At 52.8% G+C, this 20,582-nt stretch overlaps 1 protein-coding gene across 2 annotated transcripts; it reads left to right on the top strand.

Annotated features, from left to right (window-relative positions):
• The first annotated feature begins 647 nt into the window (after positions 1 to 647).
• ZSCAN31 (zinc finger and SCAN domain containing 31) lies at positions 648 to 15,378 on the top strand. Of its 2 annotated transcripts, none has more exons than XM_080805682.1 (5): positions 648 to 717; positions 9,412 to 9,883; positions 10,810 to 10,960; positions 11,442 to 12,555; positions 15,227 to 15,378. In XM_080805682.1, the coding sequence occupies exons 2-4, from the start codon at positions 9,503 to 9,505 to the stop codon at positions 12,239 to 12,241; spliced, it is 1,332 nt and encodes a 443-aa protein (XP_080661808.1). In that variant the 5' UTR covers positions 648 to 717; positions 9,412 to 9,502; the 3' UTR covers positions 12,242 to 12,555; positions 15,227 to 15,378. The 2 variants fall into 2 exon arrangements, with proteins under 2 accessions (XP_080661808.1, XP_080661807.1); XM_080805681.1 differs by lacking the exon at positions 15,227 to 15,378 and adding an exon at positions 12,633 to 13,763 and having other exon boundaries at positions 11,442 to 12,540.
• The last annotated feature ends 5,204 nt before the right edge of the window (positions 15,379 to 20,582 follow it).

Genomic DNA, 20,582 nt, shown 5'->3' with positions numbered 1-20,582 from the left:
AAGCGTCTGACTCTTGATGTGAGCTCAGGTCACGATCTCAGGGTTGTGAGATTGAGCCCCGCGTGGGACTCCTCGGATGCTCCCGGTGCTCCTCCCCTCCCTGCCCCGCCCCTCCCCCCACGCTCCCGCGCGCTCCTCCCCACGCTCCTCCCCATCCTCCTCCTCCGAAGCTCCCTGGCCCCCCGCGGATGCTCCTACGGACGTCCGCCGGTTCTCCCCCGCGTTCTCGGCCGCCCGGCCGCCCGTGCGGCTTAGCACCGGGACCGGTGTTCTCCGTGCACAGCGGTCACTGCGCCGCAATCGACTCAGAAGCGCTTGTTTCATTTCCCCCGCACGTCGGCTTCTGTAGTTGCCTGTGCACCTGTCCGCGTCTCATCCTCGGCTCCTCGGCTCCAGAGGACAATCGCAACGAAACCCTGTATTCTCAGCCTCACAACCGCCGTCTCCTGTTGTGCTGCCGACACCAACGGCGAGCACTGGAACTGGAGGGTCCGCCGCGTTTCCGAGGCCGCCGGAGCGCGAAGGACTGGCCCTCCTCGGCGGGAGCCGGCGCGAGGTGGCCACCGAGACGCAGCGCCCTCCGGCGTCCTAGAGGGGACTGGAAAGCTCCTGGAGGGCGACGGGGCTCGGGCTGCTGACGCACTTCCGGCCTTCGTGGCCGCTGGGTTGCCGGGCTGCTGCTCCCCGCCGGGGCTCCGGAGCGTCCCTGGACGGGAGGTGAGTTTCGGGCCCCGGGAAGAGTGAGGGTCCGCGCCTTGGACTAGGCGGGAGGAGCCCTGGCGCTGGCCTGGCCCCCGGACGCCTTCTGCGGCCGAGAGGAGTGGGCGAGACCCCCGCGGGCGGGGCTCTGTGGCGGCGCCGGAGTGTGGGGCGGGTGGGGGGCGCCCGGCTGCGACTGCGCCCCGTGGGCAGCCGCACCCCCATACCCACCCGCTTCGTCTAGCCGGTGTTCGCATTATGAAGTGTTCTTTTCTGCAAATATTTCAAAGGAAATAACGAGCCTCAGGAATGGTCATTCTTAAATAGTTCCGAGTGTGTATCTTCCAAAATTGGCGTTTTGTGGCCGCGAATCGTGCGGGCAGTACCGCTAGCGCGCGCAGCCACGTGTGGGAGCGCCCGGAGAGCCGCCCGCACCTAGTCCTGTTCCCGTCGCCGTCTGAGTCTCTGCAGCTGGTTCGCACCGAGTAGGATCCAGTTACAGACCATTCGCTGCGGGTAGCTGTGTGAGAGCTTGGAACCGGCCTCCTGCCCCGTGTCTCGTCCCCGTCCACTGCCTCGTCGCAGGGAAGACCGGCCCGTCCCCCGGTACAGCACTGCCGCTTCTGGACTTGCCTGTTTCCTCGTGATTTTAAGTGGTTCCTCCACTTACTTGTCAACTTGTAATTTGGTTATGCTTTTGGGTTTATTTCACAACACACGGTGGTTTACGGTTTTCGGTATCTCTCTTGTTGCTAATACGCGGAAGCTGATAAGAAAAATGTTCTTCTAGGCGTTTCCTCTGTGGGTTAAGTAACAGAAGGACATGTTATCAAATTCCGCAATTGTATCACCTTTATCATGTGTTTGCTGGCTGACACCCAGTAGGCCCTGAGCATCTGCGAAGGGAATTCTTTTGTGGGTGACAGGTAATGCACAGAAACTGAATATTGGATTTAGGGTGAGCACTCCTGCTTCCTTCAGGAGTATACCTAACTCGCCTCCAAGATTATGACTTCTGTTTCACCAAGTTGTCATTCTTTCCTGCCCCCTCCGTGAGCTACAAACTCCTGTGCATACCCAGCTCATCGCACAGCTCCAGAAACATCTGTGGGAAGACCAAAGCACTTTTTTACAAAGATTAAGCTGTTTTGCTTTTGTTAGTATCTTTCCAAGTTACCGTAACTTGAAGAATACAGTAATGTTATACGCACGTGGAAGTCTTTTCAGATCCAGTGCAATAAGCCCTGCTCATTCACCATCCAGGAGCAGGGCTTCTTGACACATCAATCCAGTCTTTTCACTTCCCTTCTTAAAAGCCTTCCATGACTTTTGCACTTAAAATCCAGGCTCCTGGGCCCTGCGTGATCTGGCTTGTCTTGCCAGCCTCAGTTTTTACCACCTTCTCTCACTTGTCTGGATCCACTCCAGGCTCCTCTCATTTGTTTGACCACACCTCTTCTACCTCAGCGCCTTTGAACAGAGTCGGGTGCTCTTCTTGTCCCCACTTCTACTGGTTGCCTGGGTCACTCCTTTTCGCTCTTAAGGGCTCCACCTAGATGTTTACCTCACCTCCCACCACTCTGTCTTCATAGGTCCTCCATTTATTTGGTACTTCGGGGTCTGGTTGGTTTTCCTCACAGTACTTCTGTCGCCGAGTCCTTATTTCATTTGCCTGCCTCTTACCCGCTTTTGTTGTTGATGTTACTTTTAGTTTGTCTTTTCTGTTGGAATGTAAGCACCAGAAAAACAGAGAGGGGTCCTCTCTTTTTCACAGTTGTATCCCTAGTGCCTCCCAAAGTGGCCTGGTATGTCATAGGTGCTCAGGGAACATCTGTTGAGTAAAATGAGTGAATAAATGGCAACGGTATCTGTCTAGAATACAGTCAGGAACCAGGATATCAGGAGAAATCAAATAGGGAAACTTTGAGTGTGTAATAGAAACTGCACCAAATCTATGCAACATATTTAAAAAACACAAGAGTCTTCAAGTCATAAGTTGTCAAAATTCAATTTCTTGTGGTTGTGGGATTGAAGTTCTTGGTAGAACTGAGGTCCCCCTCGTGCCTCAGCTTCTAGAGGTGGCCTGCAATCGCTTCTCGGCCTTTTGGCTAAGATCAAGTGTAGAGGTGGCCTGCATTCCTCTACCCGAGGCTCCCTCTTGCATTGACAAGCCAGCAGATGTGCCTCAGATCCTCCTCATACTTCGAATCTGATGTGCTCTTCTGCCACCAGCCCAAGAATCCTCTACTGTTAAAGAAATCATGCAAGTAGTTTAGCCCCACCCAGAGATCTATCTTGCTGTCATAAGGTCAACTAATTAGTAATCTTAATTATGTTGCTGGGTGAACTTGGGAGACCCCAGGCCCTGTGGCTTTGACTTAGCTGGTCCCAGAGATATTGCCAAAGGGTCTTATCTTGTGACATAAAGAATTTAAGGACATACACAGCACAGTAATGACACATTCTCCGAGATGTGAGAGCGCCAGTGCATTGCTGCCCACTGAGGTTTGGGTCTTTTTTACTGACAGCTGTCAGTAAGGGGGTGGAATATTCATTACTTGGGGCGGGGATTTCTTGGAAGCAGGGTTTTGTGCTAGCTTGATTTGGCTTCTTTTGGCTTTGTTTTGGAGTACTGCCAGGATGGGCCTCTGACCTTCCCCACAGCTGGCCATGAGCTCCTCCTTACTGGCTTTCAGGCATCCTGTTAGAGCCTCACTGACTGCCTACTCTGACAGATCTTAATTATACCTTTTGCCATGGAAACAAACAGTCAAAAGAGAAATACTGGAGGACAGAGATCATGGGGCCATCTTTGAATTCTGCCTACCACAGTCCTGCTATTTATTTATTAGGCCGTTGATGGACATCTGGGTTGTTTCTACTTTGGAGTTACTATGAATAAAGCTGCTCTGAACATGTATTTAGCTTTTAGTGGAGTGAACACTTTTTTTAGGTTCACAGTTTCTTTAGGATCTGTATCCAGGAGTGGAATTACTTAGTAACACCTGTGTTCCACTTGTTAAAAAATGATGACACTATCACTCAGTATCTGAAACTTGAAGACAGAGCTGAAGACGATTGCTGACTAGGTAAAGTCCTTCTGAACAGAAGAGATTGCTGATCTTCTCTAGGCGTTTTGAAAAGCACTCAGTTGAGTATTGCTGGTCTTAATGGGGTCAAGGGGGCTGACATCGTCTGTGGTTTCATGGAACAGACTGTTGTCCGTTGTTGGGACTTAGATGTGTTTATTGGGATGAGTTACTCTGAATTGGCTGATTTTCAAAAGCTGTGGTGTCACTGATTGATTGACTTGCAGAAATACTTTCTCTGAAGTGAATTGTTGAAATGATTGAACAAACCACATCTGGGCTACTTGACACCATGGGTGCAGACCAAGCAGTCTTTTCCTAGGAATGAGTGATTTTTTTTCATTCTAAAGCTTTTTTTTTTTTTTTAAGTCTTTATTTATTTGACACACAGAGAGAGAGATCACAAGTAGACAGAAAGGCAGACAGAGAGAGAGGGGGAAGCAGGCTCCCCGTTGAGCAGAGATCCCGATGCAGGGCTCGATCCCAGAACCCTGAGATCATGACCCGAGCCGAAGGCAGATGCTTAACGACTGAGCCACCCAGGCGCCCCCATAATGTGTTTTATTTTATTTTATTTTTTAAAGATTTACTTATTTATTTGTCAGAGAGAGAGAATGCGCCCAGCAAGGGAAGCTGCAGGCAGAGGGAGAAGCAGACTCCCTGCTGAGTAGGGAGCCCAGTGTGCGGCTCAATCCCAGGACTCCAGGATCATGACCTGTGCCGAAGGCCGATGCTAAACCTACTGAGCCACCCAGGCGCCCAGTCAAGTGAATTTCTATTTGAATTGTTGATTGTTTTTCTTAAGATTAGAGTTTTGCATGTTTTGGAATTTCTTTGGAATGGGAAAGCGTTTTAGATTTCTCTTACTTTATTCAGCATTACATCTAAGACCCTTTCTGGGTCTTTTGCCTAGGGCTTTCATGTTGCTGCCCTGAGCGGTTATTAGGTGGGCAGACCTGGTATGGGGCCAGCAGCTCGCAGTGTTGGTTACCACAAATGAGGCTGGTCCTGTCACTGGGCCCCTGGTCCATAGCTCCCTATAAAACCATAGGCCGAGTCGGCAGCTGAGTCATTTTTTCCCTGCCGCACCCCTCACCCCCATGAGTGTGGAACTCCCTTGATGCCCCTGGCGTCAGAATGTGAGCCTGGATACCTGCACTCTGTCACATGCCACCGTCACCTCGAATCTTTAATCCCCCCAGAGCTGAATTCTAGGCTGGCGCCGGCTGCTTGCAAACCCATTAGCCCATAGCTTCACTGTGCTTGCTACTCTGTGTGTCTGTTTCTGGTTCAATTCATTTTTATCTCATTATTTATGGCTGGCCATGTCCTTTTCTTCATTTTTTTAATGTATCATCTCCTAATGTTTGGAGCCAATTGGTAATCAGGGGTAACCGGCTGTGCCATGTTACTCTGGAAATCTGAATCCAACCTTCAGTTTGTTGCTTTTGAGCTGCCGTTGGGATTTTCAGGGTTATGTCCCTCTTGGGATCTAGAGGGAGGCTTCAGCACACATTTGGAAGGTCACCGCAGGTCATTTGTTCTGTCTTGTCCTTTCTTGAATATTTCTTCCAGGATTTTCAACTACCTCCTGAATATTGGCCTATGTATTCAATGTTTTATTTTGTTTGTCCTATTTCCTCTGTAAAAGAGGATATTCAACTCATTAATACTGCTTTGCTAGGAATACCAGGTAATTAATAATTTATGTAGCAGTTGCTGTGGGCCAGGTACTGTGCTGAGCTTTTAATATGCATTTCATTATGTAATTATCACAACAGTCTTCTTTTTTAAAAAATGATTTTTATTAACATATAATGTATTATTTGCCCCAGGGGTACAGGTCTGTGAATCATCAGGCTTACACACTTCACAGCACTCACCATAGCACATACCCTCCCCAGTGTCCATCACCCAGCCATCCTATCCCAACCCCCTACCCACGGCAACCCTCAGTTTCTTTTGTGAGATTAAGAATCTCTTATGGTTTGTCTTCCTCCTGATCCCATCTTGTTTCAATTTGTTCTTCCCTACCCCCCAAACACCCCACTCTGCCTCTAAAATTCCTCATACCAGGAGGTCATATGATAATTGTCTTTCTCTGATTGACTTATTTCACTTAGCATAATACTCTCTACTTCCATCCACGTTGTTGCAAGTGGCAAGATTTCGTTTCTTTTGAGGGCTGTGTAGTATTCTATTGTGTATATATATATATCACATCTTCTTTATCCATTCATCTGTTGACAGACATCTAGGTTCTTTCCGAAGTTTGGCTACTGTGGACATTGCTGCTATAAACATTCAGGTGCACGTGCCCCTTCGGATCACTACGTTTGTATCTTTAGGGTAAATACCCAGTAGTGCGATTGCTGGGTCATAGGGTAGCTCTATTTTCAACTTTCTGAGGAATCTCCATGCTGTTTTCCAGAGTGGTTGCACCAGCTTGCATTCCCACCAACAGTGTAGGAGGGTTCCCCTTTCTCTGCATCCTCGCCAGCATCTGTCATTTCCTGACTTGTTAATTTTAACCATTCTGACTGGTGTGAGGTGGTATCTCAGTGTGGTTTTGATTTGTATTTCCCTGATGCTGAGTGATGTGGAGCACTTTTTCATGTGTCTGTTGGCCATCTGGATGTCTTCATTGCCGAAATGACTGTTTATGTCCTCTGCCCATTTCTTGATTGGATTATTTGTTCTTTGGGTGTTGTGTTTGATAAGTTCTTTATAGATTTTGGATACCAGCCCTTTATCTGATATGTCATTTGCGAATATCTCCTTCCATTCTGTCAGTTGTCTTTGGTTTTGTTGACTGTTTCCTATGCTGTGCAGAAGCTTTTGATCTCGATGAAGTCCCAATAGTTCATTTTTGCCCTTACTTCCCTTGGCTTTGGTGATGTTTCTAGGACGAAGTTGCTGTGGCTGAGGTCGAAGAGGTTGCTGCCTGTGTTCTCCTCAAGGATTTTGATGGATTCCTATCTCACATTTAGGTCTTTTATCCATTTTGAGTCTGTTTTTGTGTGTGGTGTGAGGACACAGTCCAGTTCCGTTCTTCTGCAGTCACAGCAGTCTCCTGAGAGGGGTGCTTTGGTCAGTCCCACTTGAGAGAGGCTGTATGGTTTGAACATTGCTATGCAGCACTGTTTCTCTAAAGACGATTTTAAAGAATTCATTCCATTTGGTTCACCAGAGGATGCCAAATTGTACATAATTGAATTGATCAGGTAAATAAAACATTGAGAAAGATTCATCCATAATTTCGTGGGAAATCTAAACTTGTAAATCCTTTAGGTGTTTTGTCATGAGAGGTGTTTGGGATCTGTAGCAGGTTGGAACCTGGTTGGAGTGGAGACAGACAGGGGAGGACTGGTTAGGAGCATTGGTAACGCATACAGATCCTGGGAGCAGGGGTGGCGTGGGGCGAACAGAGAGAGTGTCTGCCCGTGCTTCTTCCCTTGCCTTGCCTTGCCTTGCCACAGCTTGACGAAACGAAGAGGATTCAGTTACTGGTCCTGAGAACCGGCGGCACCATGCTGGGAATTAGGGTAAAGACAGGGCTCACGGTGGCGCAGACCAGGAGGTCAGTCCTAAGCCCAGCAATGTGCAGCCCAGCACAGCAGCTAGAGGCCGCCCCACCCGTGGCGGTGGGGCCGTGAAGAGTCTGCCTCGTGGTGCTCCGTGGTTTCTCGGGAGCAGAAGTTGTGGCCCCATAATCACACAACAGTTCGTGCCTGTAAATCTAACCCCATGGGAAGCCACACTTTCAATAATAACAAAATTCAGTGCAAGCTCATAGTTAGGGATTCTCAGATTTACAGGCTTCCTGGACTGAAGACTCAGAAACCCTGACACGCAGATTCTGCGGTAATGAGTGAAACGGTGCGGTTGTTGGCCTTGGACACTGGCAACGAGCAGGCTCCACAGTCTTGGTTAACTCTCCATGCTCTCAGCTCTAACCTAATTTTACATGAACATTGTACGAACATTTTTCTCCCCCTGGAAACGCCAGGATTTCAAGGGCCGGGTCTGCTTCTTCTCGCGACTGTGGCCAAGGCGCCCCACACTGTGCCGGACATCTGTGGGACACACAGCATTTGCCTGAATGGAATGAAGACATTTTCCCACAGTGGAGCATCACTGAAAAACTTCTAAATTCTCTCAGACGTTAATAATTTATTAACACAGGCTGAAGTCATATATGAAACGCAAATCCTACCACAAAATTGAACTACGAGTGTAGCCACCATTCAGCCTCGCAACGTTAGTGCCACAGCCCTGCCTGGACTCCTACCATTTCCTCTCCCAATCGCGCTCGCTCGCTCGCTCTCTGTCTCTCTGTCTCGCACAGATCTACTGCGGGACAGTGAAATACAAGCCTTGCTGCCCCTCACTTTGCGGTAGAGGCAAGTCTGAGCAGCTCAGCCCGGAGTTGGAGGCTGTTTTCTCGTACGGCGTATCTTTCCTCACCTGACTTCCACTCGCTTCTGCCCGCACCCGGCCGTCTGCGGCTCGGCCCCCGGGACCCCTGCGCGGCGCGGTGTGACCGTAAACAGCCGAGGTCTGTTGTTTGCTTGGCCTGTCGTGTTGAGTCCCCTCCCAGGGGACAAGGCCCTGGCCTTGTCTGAGAAGTTCCCGTTTGTTCTCGTGGGCATCATCCACACGCGCCTGCTCCCAAGCCACAGTCGTTCACTGCTCCGAACCCGGTCGGAATTACTTTTTCTACTCTCCGCTGGCTCGACGCCTGGTTGAGTCCTCTCTGATAGCGCTCGTCGTTTGATTGACCCGCTGGTTGTGCGTGTCCGGTTCCTTACCTGATGCCTTTTCAATCACTGCTATTTCTTTGTTTTCTTTCTGTAAGTATTTCAAATGGTACAAAAATGAGAAAAAGTACAGAGAGTTTTCTGTGAAGGTAAATTGCCTTTTCTCTCTTCTGCACTTACCCAGTCCCTCCCCAGTGGCTGCCCCTGTGCCGTCAGTTTTTCGTTGCCATGATAATGTGGTGTAACAAACAGCCATAAATCTTTGGTGGCCGGCAGCAATCGGCATTTCTTTCTTTCTTTTTTTTGTTTTTAAATTCAATTTAATTTAATTTAATTCCTTCAGTGTTTAACACACGAGTCTGTGGGGTTCAGCTGACCTGGGCAGGACTTCCTTGTGTATCTGCAGGGACCTGTGGGTCTGCCGGGCAGTTCTGCAGCCCGCATCCAGGCTCACTCACGTTCCTGGGGCTGAGCGGAGGGGGCACTCCATCTGCCCCGCTGGGGTGACGGGTCCTGTCCCACACACCTCCTCCATCAGGAAGCAGACGCTCCTTGCAGTTGTGGAGGGCAAAGGGCAAGCCAGCTACCGAGTCACACAAGGACTTCCCAAGCCTTGGCTCGTGTGACATTTGCTGGTGTCACCCTGGCCAAATCTGGTCATGTGCTTGAGCATAGACTCACGGGGGGTGGGGGGGTTGTTGTACAGGAAAGACGGAAGGATGGGGGCAGCTAGTGGATTCTGCCATGCGCTTTTCTCCAGATGCTACACACGTAACCTGGACGAGAGCCTGAGTCGTTGTTCTGTCCCTCACTTTTCCCCACTACTTTTTAATTTCCATTAACATATGATGTTTCATCATCAGGTGTGTCCTCTAAAGAAGAACACATCAGGAAGTCTTAAATGAGGTTTCTCTTGACCCCTGGCTGGAGTGAACCTTCTGAATTCACCCTAGAATGGCTTCAGCAGAGGAGCAGGAGGGACTGAAGATTGTGAAGGTGGAGGAAGACGCGATCTGGGACCAGGAAACCTACCTTCGAGAGAACAGCTTTTCTACCCAGGAGGCCTCCCGCCAACTTTTTAGGCACTTTTGTTACCAAGAGACCCCTGGGCCCCGCGAGGCTCTTGGAAGACTCCAGGAGCTCTGCCACCAGTGGCTGCGGCCCGAGACGCACAGCAAGGAGCAGATCGTGGAGCTGCTGGTGCTGGAGCAGTTCCTGACCATCCTGCCCGAGGGGCTGCAGGCCCGGGTGCGGGAGCAGCAGCCGGAGAGCGGGGAGCAGGCGGTGGCTGTGGTCGAAGATCTGGAAAGGAAGCTTAGTGAGCCCGAGAAACAGGTGAGAGGGGGCCACGGGCTCCCAGACACTTCCCAGACACCCAACAGGGCGAGGTTTGCGGACACAGGCAGGCTGGCTGCAGCCAGTTCTCGGGTGCTGTGTAACCGTCTGCCCCCAGCCTGCATGGCGTAAAAAGCGCAAGCATTGTCTCATATTAGGAAGCCAGTTAGGGGCTCTCTTGTGAGGTTGCGGTGAAGTGTTTTTTTAACACGAAGTCTCTCTTTACCAGTCCTGTGGGGGTGGGGTGATCTAATCCACTGTCCTGAGGTGAGGAGGGAAACTGAGGCACAGAGCAGCAGGGCCCTGCAGGGAGTCAGGACCCAGACGCCATGAGGGGGTGCAGCGCTAGGGTTGCAGGGCTCTTTTGGGCTTGCTCGTTTCAGCCCCGGGGAGCGGGGGCCAGTGGATCGGCTGCCGGGATGGCTCCCCTCCCCCAAGGACGCAGGCAGGGGGCCGCGGCGCTCATTGGCTGTTGGCCGGAGTCTTTGTTCTCTGCCATGTGCATGTGCACTTAGGGCCCACTGAGTGTCCTCACGTCCGCCGGCTTCCTCAAGAGACACAGACAGAGAGGGAGGATGAGGAGGGAGCCCCGGCGCTCTATAGGACTTGATCTCTGAGGTTGTGGACTGTCACTTCTGCCCCAGGTTTTCTTCTGTAGAAATGATTCACTAAGCGCTGCTTCCTCTCCAGGAGGGGAATTAGGGTCCACCTTTCTAAAGGAAGGCACGTCCAAGCCCTTAGGGCAGCGCTTTAAAGCAGCATCAGCACTCCAGGCTACCGTTGGCATGTGGGGTCGCACTCTGGGCCTCTCCCTGTGCCATTCCCCTAGAGTGTCTCCTGTGGTTGCATGCGATGTCCTTCACTGAGTGTCAGCCGGGGCTCCTGGACCCCGTCTCATGAACGCAAATATCCCTTCCCGCCTTCAGGCCCTGGCGCGCGAACATGGCCACTCTGAGACGCTCTCAGAGGACGTGCCGCGCTTGAAGGCCGAGCAGGACTCGGTAGCCATCCAGCTTCAGTCTGTGGTGACACAGCTCCAGGGTGAATCTTTGGGTCCCCACAGATTCGGAGAACGAGGTAAGGACGTGGCTGGGTCCCCTCGGGATCTCTGGTGGCTCTGCAGAGGGCAGTAGTTACGGCTGTGGACTCTGGGGTCAGATGGCCTGGGCTGGCCCTTAAACACTGCTTCTTAGTAGCTCTGCGACATCGGGCAGGTCAGGTAGCCTCCCTGCACCCTCAGCTTGCACGTCCATGGGATGTAGAGTCACAGTCCCTCAGTCACAGAGTCGTGTGGACACGTAAGAAGTTAACACGGGAAAAGGGGAACGGCACCTGCTCACACATGTGCTCTCGGGAGCCTCGCCCCCCAGCCATGCCCGCGGTGCTGCCAGCCCCGCTCTGGCCCCGGTGTCCTCGCGTAGCCCTTCTGTCCTCCTCACCTCCGGTGTTGTGTTCTGGGAATGTGTGTGTGTCTCGGGGCTCCCTGGGCCCTGTCCTGTGGTGGAGCTCTTTCCTGAAGGGAGAAAGATGACGGTGTTCGGCGCGTGCGTTCTCCCAGGTTGTGAAACTGTACCTGGACGCCGGGAGCTGGCATCGAAGCAGGAAGTCTTGAAGGAAGTGGAACACTCTGGAAACCGCAGACTCCCAAGAGATGCCCCCGTAGGTTGTAAGCACGGAGCATCTTGTGCACCGGAGAGCAGAGCGGAAAAGCAGAGGGGACAGGCGGCCGGAGAGAGACGGCACAGGTGCAGTGAGTGTGGGAAAGGCTTTACTCAGAGCTCAGTCCTCATCCAGCACTGGAGAACCCACACGGGGGAGAAGCCCTACGAGTGCGAAGAATGCGGGAAGACCTTCAGCCAGAGGTCGGGCCTGAGTGAGCATCAGCGGAGCCACACCGGAGAGAAACCCTACAAGTGCAAGGAGTGCGGCAAAGCCTTCAGCGCCAGCAACGGCCTCATCAGACACAGGAGGATCCACACGGGGGAGAAGCCGTACGAGTGCGAGGAGTGCGGCAAGGCCTTCCGCCTGAGCTCGTACCTGGCGCAGCATCAGAGGATCCACACCGGGGAGAAGCGCTACCGCTGCCCCGAGTGCGGCAAGGCCTTCAGCCAGAACGCGGGGCTCTTCCAGCACCTGCGCGTGCACACGGGGGAGAAGCCCTACCCGTGCGGCCGGTGCGGCAAGCGCTTCAGCCGGAGGACGCTGCTCGCCAAGCACCAGAGGAGCCACACCGGCGAGCGGCCGTTCGCCTGCGAGCAGTGCGGGAGGGCCTTCGGCCACCACTGCAACCTCGTTCGGCATTCCAGAACCCACACCGTTGCCAAGCTGGCCTCATTCCGCGCACCCCCGGACCCTTGAGTGGGGACGTCTGGGAAAGGAAGATTTTCGGGCGGCGTATTTTGTTTTTACCAACTTTATTCTGCTCTGGAACGAGGAGCTTGTCTGCAGCCTGGGCTCGGTCTCCACAGTGACTGTGGGTGTGGCGGTTGCCCGGCAGCCTCGTCCTCCCCGTCCCTCGCTTCATTTCTGAGGATTTCCCTAAAAAGGGACCAAAAATGACCTGGAAATAAATTGGCATGGAGGGGCTATTCCTGAGTGATACCGAACACCGCACAGCTCTGCGGGACTGGTGTCTGTGTGTGCTCTTCAAAGGCCGGGTAAGTTCAAGGGATGTTTAGATGGGAGGCTTTTTCTCCCCCCTGTAAAAGTTAACTTTTTTAAAAAAAGATTTTATTTATTTATTTGACAGAGACACAGCGAGAGGGGACACAAGCAGGGGGAGTGGGAGAGGGAGAAGCAGGCTCCCCGCGGAGCAGGACCCCCGGATCATGACCTGAGCCGAAGGCAGATGCTTAACAGCTGAGCCACCCAGGCGCCCCAAAAGTTAACATTTTCAACACACTGAAGTTCTGGGAGTAAGAATCCTTGCCTTGTGCATGGGGGACCATCGCCAGGGTCTCCCCAAGGACTGTGGTAGATCATTTGTCCGGAGGGGCGGCAGGCTCCGGGACAGCGCGGCCTCACCTGAGCTGCGACACCTGCCGTCCCGGCAGTTCAGAGCGGCAAGCCCTGCTGTCCGAGCGCAGGTCATCACCGTACTGAAGGCCTCTGTTTGTTACGGATGATAAGGGGACGCTTGAAAACGTGCACGTTATATGCTTTCATTCATAGCCTTTCTGCCCGTATCACCCCCCACCCCCCGCCGCGGCCCTTTTGGAGGTTGGTCAGGGGCCCTTGTAGGCAGCGTCCTGCGACTCTGTGAATAGGACAGCTGCGGAGACCACCAGGCCCGGGCCATGAACTGTCAGAGTGACACACGGGCTCTGGCACCAGACAGGCTGGGTCAGATCCTGCCCCTCCGCGGGTGAGCCGGGCGACTTTGCGAGACTTATTCAGCCTGTCGTGCAGTCTCCCCTCTGTACTGGGGGTGATTAACTGTGCCCTTCTCACGGGGCACTTAAATCAGAGATTTCGGCTATTTTAATTAATAGGAAAGCTAATTTAAACAGAAATTAAATTAATGCAAACTTTAAAACATTTACAGCAGCGCTCCGTAAACATGCGCTCTGATTTATGAAGAGATGGTTCTGTCTGAGGAGCGGAGGAGTTGTTGCTGGGGCTGACTAGGGCAGTGAATGTCTCTGCTCATATACTTTCTCTGGCGCCAAAATCCGAAGCCGGACTTCTGAGAGAGGAGATAAAAGTTCAGCTTAGAGGTGTACTGTGCTAAACCTTTATCTTTGGAGTTTATAAAAAGTTAGAAGAGTGCGTGTGCATGTGTGTATATTTGGCTTTCCTTAGACTTTAGGGACCACAACAAAAAAACCTCTTTAATATTCCTTGACTGTTTTATTTGTGAATAGAACAATTAGCTAAATTCAGATTATTTGGAATATGTATCAAATTTTAGAGTAGCTACAAATCACTTGGGATCTTCTTAAAACAGAGTCTAATTCAGAAGCTCAGAATGGAGGCCACGAATCTGCATTTTCAGCTCCCTGCGCGGCTGCTGGTTCCAGAGGCGCTCAGAGCGTCAGTGCCACCCGCAGCCCTGAACACAGATGTGGTGCTTTATTTATTTATTTGACAGACAGAGATCACAAGTAGGCAGAGAGGCAGACAGAGAGAGAGAGAGAGAGGAGGAAGCAGGCTCCCCGCTGAGCAGAGAGCCCGATGCGGGGCTCGATCCCAGGACCCTGAGATCATGACCTGAGCCAAAGGCAGAGGCTTTAACCCACTGAGCCACCAGGCGCCCCAGATGTGGTGCTTCAGCTGTGCGTGCCTCTTCCCAGCAACCGCCCCCCTTGCCCCCCGCATCCTCCAGGGACAGCAGCATGGAACCCCTGAACCCATGCTTCCCGCGGGAAGATGAGTGTGCTACCCCTGAGTGCAGTGGGCAGGTGGGTTTGAGGAACCGCGGCAGCTACTTGTCCTTCCTCCCTGCAGGGGCTGGGAGGCTGGGTGGGCGGGGCAGGGGGGCGGCACTGCCCCCTGCCTCTGACCACTCTGCAGACCCAGCGGCCCCCCCCTCGGCCCTCCCTGGGGCTGGCCGGCATTCAGGACGTGAGGTCTGCGGTGTCCTTCCCCGAGGTGGCAGCACGGACCACACTCCGCTCCAGCTCGGTCCCTCCGGGCACTCAGCCCCCAGTGCTCCCGCGGCTGCTTCCCTTCTCCCCTCCTGTCCTGAGGGGAGGAGCAGCCACAGGAGGCCAGAGAGGTAAAGGAGAAGAGCAAGGGGAGGAGAGGCCTGGGGGGGTGGGGGGGTGGGGGAGGCTAGCGGAAGAAAGGCCTGAAAGGGCAGTCCGGCCACGAGGAGAAAGTTGAAGGGGGAATTTGGGAATGTTTTATTTATTTATTTTTATGGATTCTGTTTCAGCGATCTGGTTCAAATGTTGCCTGGTGAACTGGGGAGACTGGGGGCCGTGAGGTCTCAACTCAGCACATCCCAAAGATGTCACCAGAGGCTCTTGGTCTCCTTGTGAGGAAGAATTCAAGGACAGACACGCAGCACAGCGGATGGGCGCGACACAAACAGGAAAGTTCCCTAAAGCAGAGGCCACTCGGGACGTGCGAGCAGGCCGGCTTGGGACAGCTGCCTTCCTGGGTTGGAGTTTCACCTTTCAGTTCTTAAGGGAGGGAGATACTCACTATTGGAGGTGGGGATTTCTTGGTAGCAGGATTTTGTGCCTTTTTCTTATTTGACCAGGGGTTTCCAGTCGTGGTGCCATCGTGGGCTTGTCTGGTGGGATCCGGCTTCTCACACATACTGCCTGGACGGGCCTCTGACCTTTCCCGCAGCCGGCGGTGGCCGCCTCCTTGGGATGTGCTGAGTTGAGACCCCAGGGCCCCTGGTCTCCCCGCTGGCCTCCAGGCATCCGTTTAGAGCCTCATGAACTGCCTGCTCTAACAGTTGACTAATATTTGTGAAGAAAACGTTAAAGACTCAATTTCCAAATATCCCCTTTATTAAAATTAGTCATAAGATAACATTATAATTTATGAATCTATTAATTATTTTCCATTTTCCAATTAGAACATGGCCTGTTTGGTGCAAAGATACCAAAAGCTACAGCAGAAGAAACAAACCAAATGAAACCCAGAGTGTCTTTGTGAGTGTTCGTTCCTCCCCAAAGTTGGGGGCTTTCCTGATTGCTTAGTCTCCTAGCTGGCTTTCCCTCATGGTGTGCACAAAAGATACTCAGACGTGACGAAGGAACCCCACCTGGGCCGTCTGAGACTCAGGTTGTCTGTAAATTAGGAAGTACTTGCACATAAAAGCGTGCACACATTGTTCAGAAAGCCTGCCGCGGTTCTCTGTGGGCAGTTGTTGCTTTTCCAGTGGTTTCGAAACATGGTTCCCTGTTCCTTTTAGTTTCCGTTTCATTGGTAGACTACGGCTTGAGTCAGATCTAAGGATATTAGATGTGGATTAAGAGAGTGCTGCACGTGTGTCTCTTACGTGTCTTGATTTTTCTCAGCAAGGCCCGAGACCACCAAAGGTGCTCAGGACACTGATGGCCTGTCCTTATGTGTGCATCCCTGGACAAACCAATCCTTCGTCGCCTTTGAGGTGGGAAATACTGTGGGAGAGCTCGGCATCTCAAGGAATATCCTAGACACTTCCTCGAGGCTCTCAGTCTCCAGAAAGCACCATGTGCCTAGAAGGAGCAGGTGTCCCTTCTCTTCTCATTTGAATGATTCAGTCTTTCATTTTTCCAGCCAGAAAATTTTATTCCAGCCTTATATTAATACCGTCAATTAGTATAACACCAAATTAAGACAGACGACCCATAAACTACCCCCCAGATTATTCCCACTTAGAGAACATTACCAGTAACTCTCAGCAGCTGAAGTCAGAGTCAGGTCTGGATGTCCAGAGAATTCAGCAGGTACACCTGTGAGGGGCCATGCTGGTCCCAAGCACCCATTTCCAGACGACCCCCAGGTGTTGGTAGGCAAGTGACTCAGATCCTACAGCTGTGCCAAGAAATGTTGATGCAAAATGAACAAACCTTTTAGAATTTCTTTTAAAAAGGGAGAGTTTTTTTATTCAAACCCAAGTTAGGGCTACTGCCTAGAATACCGTGTGCATGACGAAGGGAGTGCTCTGGTGAGGGGGTACTTGGTGTAGGGCTAGATTCAGTTTTTACAGAAGAAGTTACAAATCATTAGACAAAGGGCATTTCAGCAAGCTGCAGGGCTGATGTTCCTCTTCTAGTGTCCGCAGGCTGCGTGACTCACAGCAACCAGGGACGTCGATGCTTTTGTGTTCAGAATGCCCCTTTTTGGTTACTTTCTTTAAGGAGGCAGATGTACAGACTGCTGGGGCTAGAAATAGAGCCCGCGGCCTGAGGTTTTAACGAATTTTCTGAGCTGGGTAAATGTTGGTGTAGAGCCTTCCCCAACGCCCAGGGGCAGGGCCCACACACAGGGACGGGTGGACACTTGGGGTGCGTCTCGCAGGAAAGGGATCAGGCTGGGCGAAGGCCCTGAGGGAAGGGACGAAGCAGCCTCCCGCTGAGCCTGTGCACTGATCCGCACGGTCCCCGCAAGAGGAAGGCGTGCGTGTTTCCCGCTGGCCGTCAGAGCCGCGGCCTCGCTTTCCCGCGGCTGATCCTCGGCGCGTGGGGAGTTCGCGTCTTGCTCCCGCTCACGGGAGGCCGCGCAGCGTCGGGGGCCGGCGGGCGACCGCGCCGGCGCCCGTGTGCCGCCGCCGGAAGCCAGCGGTGCGGTGCCCCCGACTCACGGACTCGTTCTCGCGGCGCGGAGGGCGGGCAAGGGCCGGGCGGGTGTCCGGCAGGAAGTCCCGTTCTGCGGAGGCGGACGCGGGGCAGGAGGTATTTCTAGGTCTGGGCGGGGCCGCGAGCGCGGAGGCCGGAAAAGCCGGAGCAGCCGCGGAGCCGCCCGCAGAGTGCCCCGCGCCGGGAGGGGTCGGTGCGGCCTCGGCGGACGGGCTCCCGGCGGGAGCCCCTTTCGGCCGGCGTGAGTGCGGTCTCGGTTCTGCGGTGACGGCGCCGAGCGCGGGAGACCCGGGAAGGTAAGCCCCCGCATCTCGGGCCTGGTCCCGACACTGCTGCTGCCGGTGCCTGGCGCTGTGCTGGCTGCTGACCACGGCCTAAACCCGTGTGCTCCTGAGTCCGCCTCCGTGAGAAGCGCGGTGAGCTCGCGGCGGGACTGGCACCGGCCCCGGTTCGCGCAGCGTCCGTGGGCCGCGGAGCCCGTGCGCGTCACGGTGTAGTCCCGAGCACGGCCGCAGGGCGGCGCCCGCCCACCATCCCCGTGCAGGCGCGTGTTCCCTGCCGCGCTACTCCGAGGCCGCCGACCGCGCGCGCGTCAGGGTGTAATGCCGGTCACGGCCGCAGGCGGCGCCCGTCCGCCATCCCGGCGCAGGCGCGTCCTCCCCGCCCCCCTCTTCCGGGGCCACGCGCTGAGCAGTCCCGGCTCCGCGCCCGCAGCGCCCCCGCCTCGCTGACGCGCCTCACGGGGGGTGCGTTGGTTCCGTAGGTCTCGTCTCGTCCTTCCCTGTGCGGAAGCCTTGGTGCCGCGTAGCCCCGCGGCTCACTTCTGCTTTTGTTCCCCGGCCTCTGCAGGGCAGGTGCGGCGGCCGCTTGCCGCCGCGGCCCGCGCTCTCCCGCCGGCTTGGGAAGGCTTCGGCCGCGGGCCTCGGTCCTTCGTCCGGGCTGGGTTTCGTCCGTGCCGAGCGGGGCGGCCCGGTTCCGTTCCTTCCCCCGGCCGGCCCGCTGGCCCGGCAACACTGCTGAAGGGCCGTGCGCCCCCCGCGCCGTCGCGCCTCCTTGGTCGGGGACGGGTTAACCGCCGAACCGGGGGCTTCCTTCTGGGACCCGTGGGCCACGTGGGGCGCGCGCCGGTTCCGTGTCGCTTCAGTCCGCGCCGTGCGGCTGGAAGCCCCGGACCGACGCCTCGAGTCCGCTCGTGCCCCCGGCGGCCTCGGCTGTTCGCCCGCGTCGTGCCTCCGCGCGAGGTTTAGAATGACCTGTTCCAGGTGTGTGAGGAAGACCGCGGGCGTTTCACAGGGGCGGCTGCTGTCCCGGGGAGGGTTCCGTTCCGGGCGCCTGGGCGGTCTGCTGGTTTGAGCGTCTCCCTTTGCCGTGGGTCATGGTCCCACGTCCTGGGATAGAGGGTTGCGTGGGGCGCCCTGCTGCGGGGAGCCTGCTTCTCCCCCCGCCGTCCTCCCGCTCGTTCTCAACCCGTTCCTCTCAAAGAAACAAAATCTTTTTTTTTTTTTTTTTTTAAAGATTTTAGTAACTTGAGAGAGAGCTCACGCCCACAGGCATGCACAGCAGGGTGGGCTGGGAAGGGAAAATCAGACTCCCCACGAAGCAGGGAGCAGGACAGAGGGCTCGATCCCAGGACCCTGAGATCTTGACCTGAGCCGAAGGCAGACACTTAACCATTTAACCTACAGAGCCACCCAGGCGCCCCATTGGCGTTGCATTAAATGGGTAGATTGGGTTGGGTCGTATGGACATTTTAAGGATAATTGTTCTCCCACTCCATGAGCATGGAATGTGTCAAATTGTGTCATCCCCCGTTTCTTTCACAGTGTTTTATAGTTTTCACAGTACAAGTCTTTCACCTCCTTAAGTTTGTCCCTGGGTATTTCATTATATTTGGTACAACTGTAAATGGGAATTTTCTTAATTTCTCTTCTCTACTTCATTATAAGTGTATGGAAATACAGCAGTTTCTGTGTATTGATTGTTTTCTGTGACTTCACTGAATTTATCAGTTCTCATGGTTTTCTGGTGGTGCCTTAAGTTCCTTACGCATAGTGTCATGTCATCTGCAAATAGTGAGTTTCTTTCCTCCTTACCAATTTAGATGCCTTTCTTTTTCTGTTCTGGTTGCTGGGGCTAGGATTTCCAGTGCTATGTTGAATAAAGATGGTGACAGTGGATCCTCCTCTTGTTCCTGACCTAAGGAGAAAAGCTCTGATTTTTTTTTCACCATCGAGTGTGATGTTCACTGTGTGTTTTTCATATATGACTTTCGTTATGTTGCGGTATTGCCCCTAAACCTTATTTTTTGTATCATGAATGGTTTGTATCATGAATGGATATTGTACTTTGTCATACACCTTTTCTGCATGTACTGAAACGGTACGGTTGTTACCTTTTGTCTTGTTGATGGGAGGTTTCCTGTTGATTGATTTGCAAATATCAAACCACACTTGCATCTGAGGGATGAATCCCACTTGATGGGATTGATGCATGCTTTTTAAAGTATGTTCTTTTATATATAGTTTTATATACAGTATATATAAAGTATATAAAGTGACATATTTTTAAAAATATATTTTTGGATTCAGTTTGCTAATATTTTGTTAAGGATTTTTGCATCTGTGTTCATCAGGGATACTGGTCTGTGCTTTTTTTGTGGGGTCTTTATCTGGTTTTGGTCTCAGGGTAATGCTGGCCTCATAGAATGATGTTGGAAGCCGTCCTTCCTCTTCTTTTTTGGGTGGTGGTGGTGGTGGTGGTGTTTGAAAAGAACGGGCGTTAACTCTTCTCTAAATGGTAGGGGCTCCTGGGAGCTCAGTGGGTTAAGTGTCCAACTCTTGATTTCAGCTCAGGTCATGATCTCAGGGTCCTGGGATGGAGCCCCAGGCAGGATCTGAGCTCAGCCCAGAATCTGCTTGAGATTCTCTCTCCCTTTCCCTCAGCCCCCGCCCCACCTGCACACGCTCTCTAAAATAAGTAAATTTCTCTAAAAAAAAAAAAAAAGGATTGGTAGAATCCATGCATGAAGCCATCTAATCCTGGTTGGTTTGTTTTGGGGGAGTTTTTTTAATCACTGACTCACTTTCGTTGCTGGTAATCAGTCTGTTCTATTTTCTGTGTCTTCCTAATTCACCTTTGGAAGGTTATGTTTCTAGAAATTCATGCATTTCTTCTAGATTGTCCAGTCTGTTGGCATATAATTCTTAATTGTATTCTCTTATAATCCTTTGTATTTCTGTGGTGTTGAGTGTTGGTAATCTTTTTTTCTATCACTTGTTGTGAGTCCCTTGACTGATATTTATAGATATACTTAATTTTACTGCTTTTTTGCCTCCTCCTTTATTTACTGTTATGGTCTTTCTCTTCCACTAATGGAGTCCCCTTTATCACTTCTGGTAAGACTGGTTTAGTGGTGATGAATTCCTTTAACTTTTCTTTGTGTCAGAAACTTTTTATCT

This window comes from Martes martes (genome assembly GCF_963455335.1).
Source record: "Martes martes genome assembly, chromosome: 6".
NCBI lineage: Eukaryota > Metazoa > Chordata > Mammalia > Carnivora > Mustelidae > Martes > Martes martes.
Note: the sequence above shows the minus strand (reverse complement) of the source record. Positions and strands in the feature narration are given on the sequence as shown.

Excerpts from the sequence above, each read along its gene's own strand:
- ZSCAN31 (XM_080805682.1), top strand. The coding sequence starts at position 9,503 with ATGGCTTCAGCAGAGGAGCAGGAGGGACTGAAGATTGTGAAGGTGGAG. Across the intron at positions 9,884-10,809 it reads TTAGTGAGCCCGAGAAACAG|GCCCTGGCGCGCGAACATGG; the intron begins GTGAGAGGGGGC and ends TCCCGCCTTCAG. Across the intron at positions 10,961-11,441 it reads CCACAGATTCGGAGAACGAG|GTTGTGAAACTGTACCTGGA; the intron begins GTAAGGACGTGG and ends GCGTTCTCCCAG.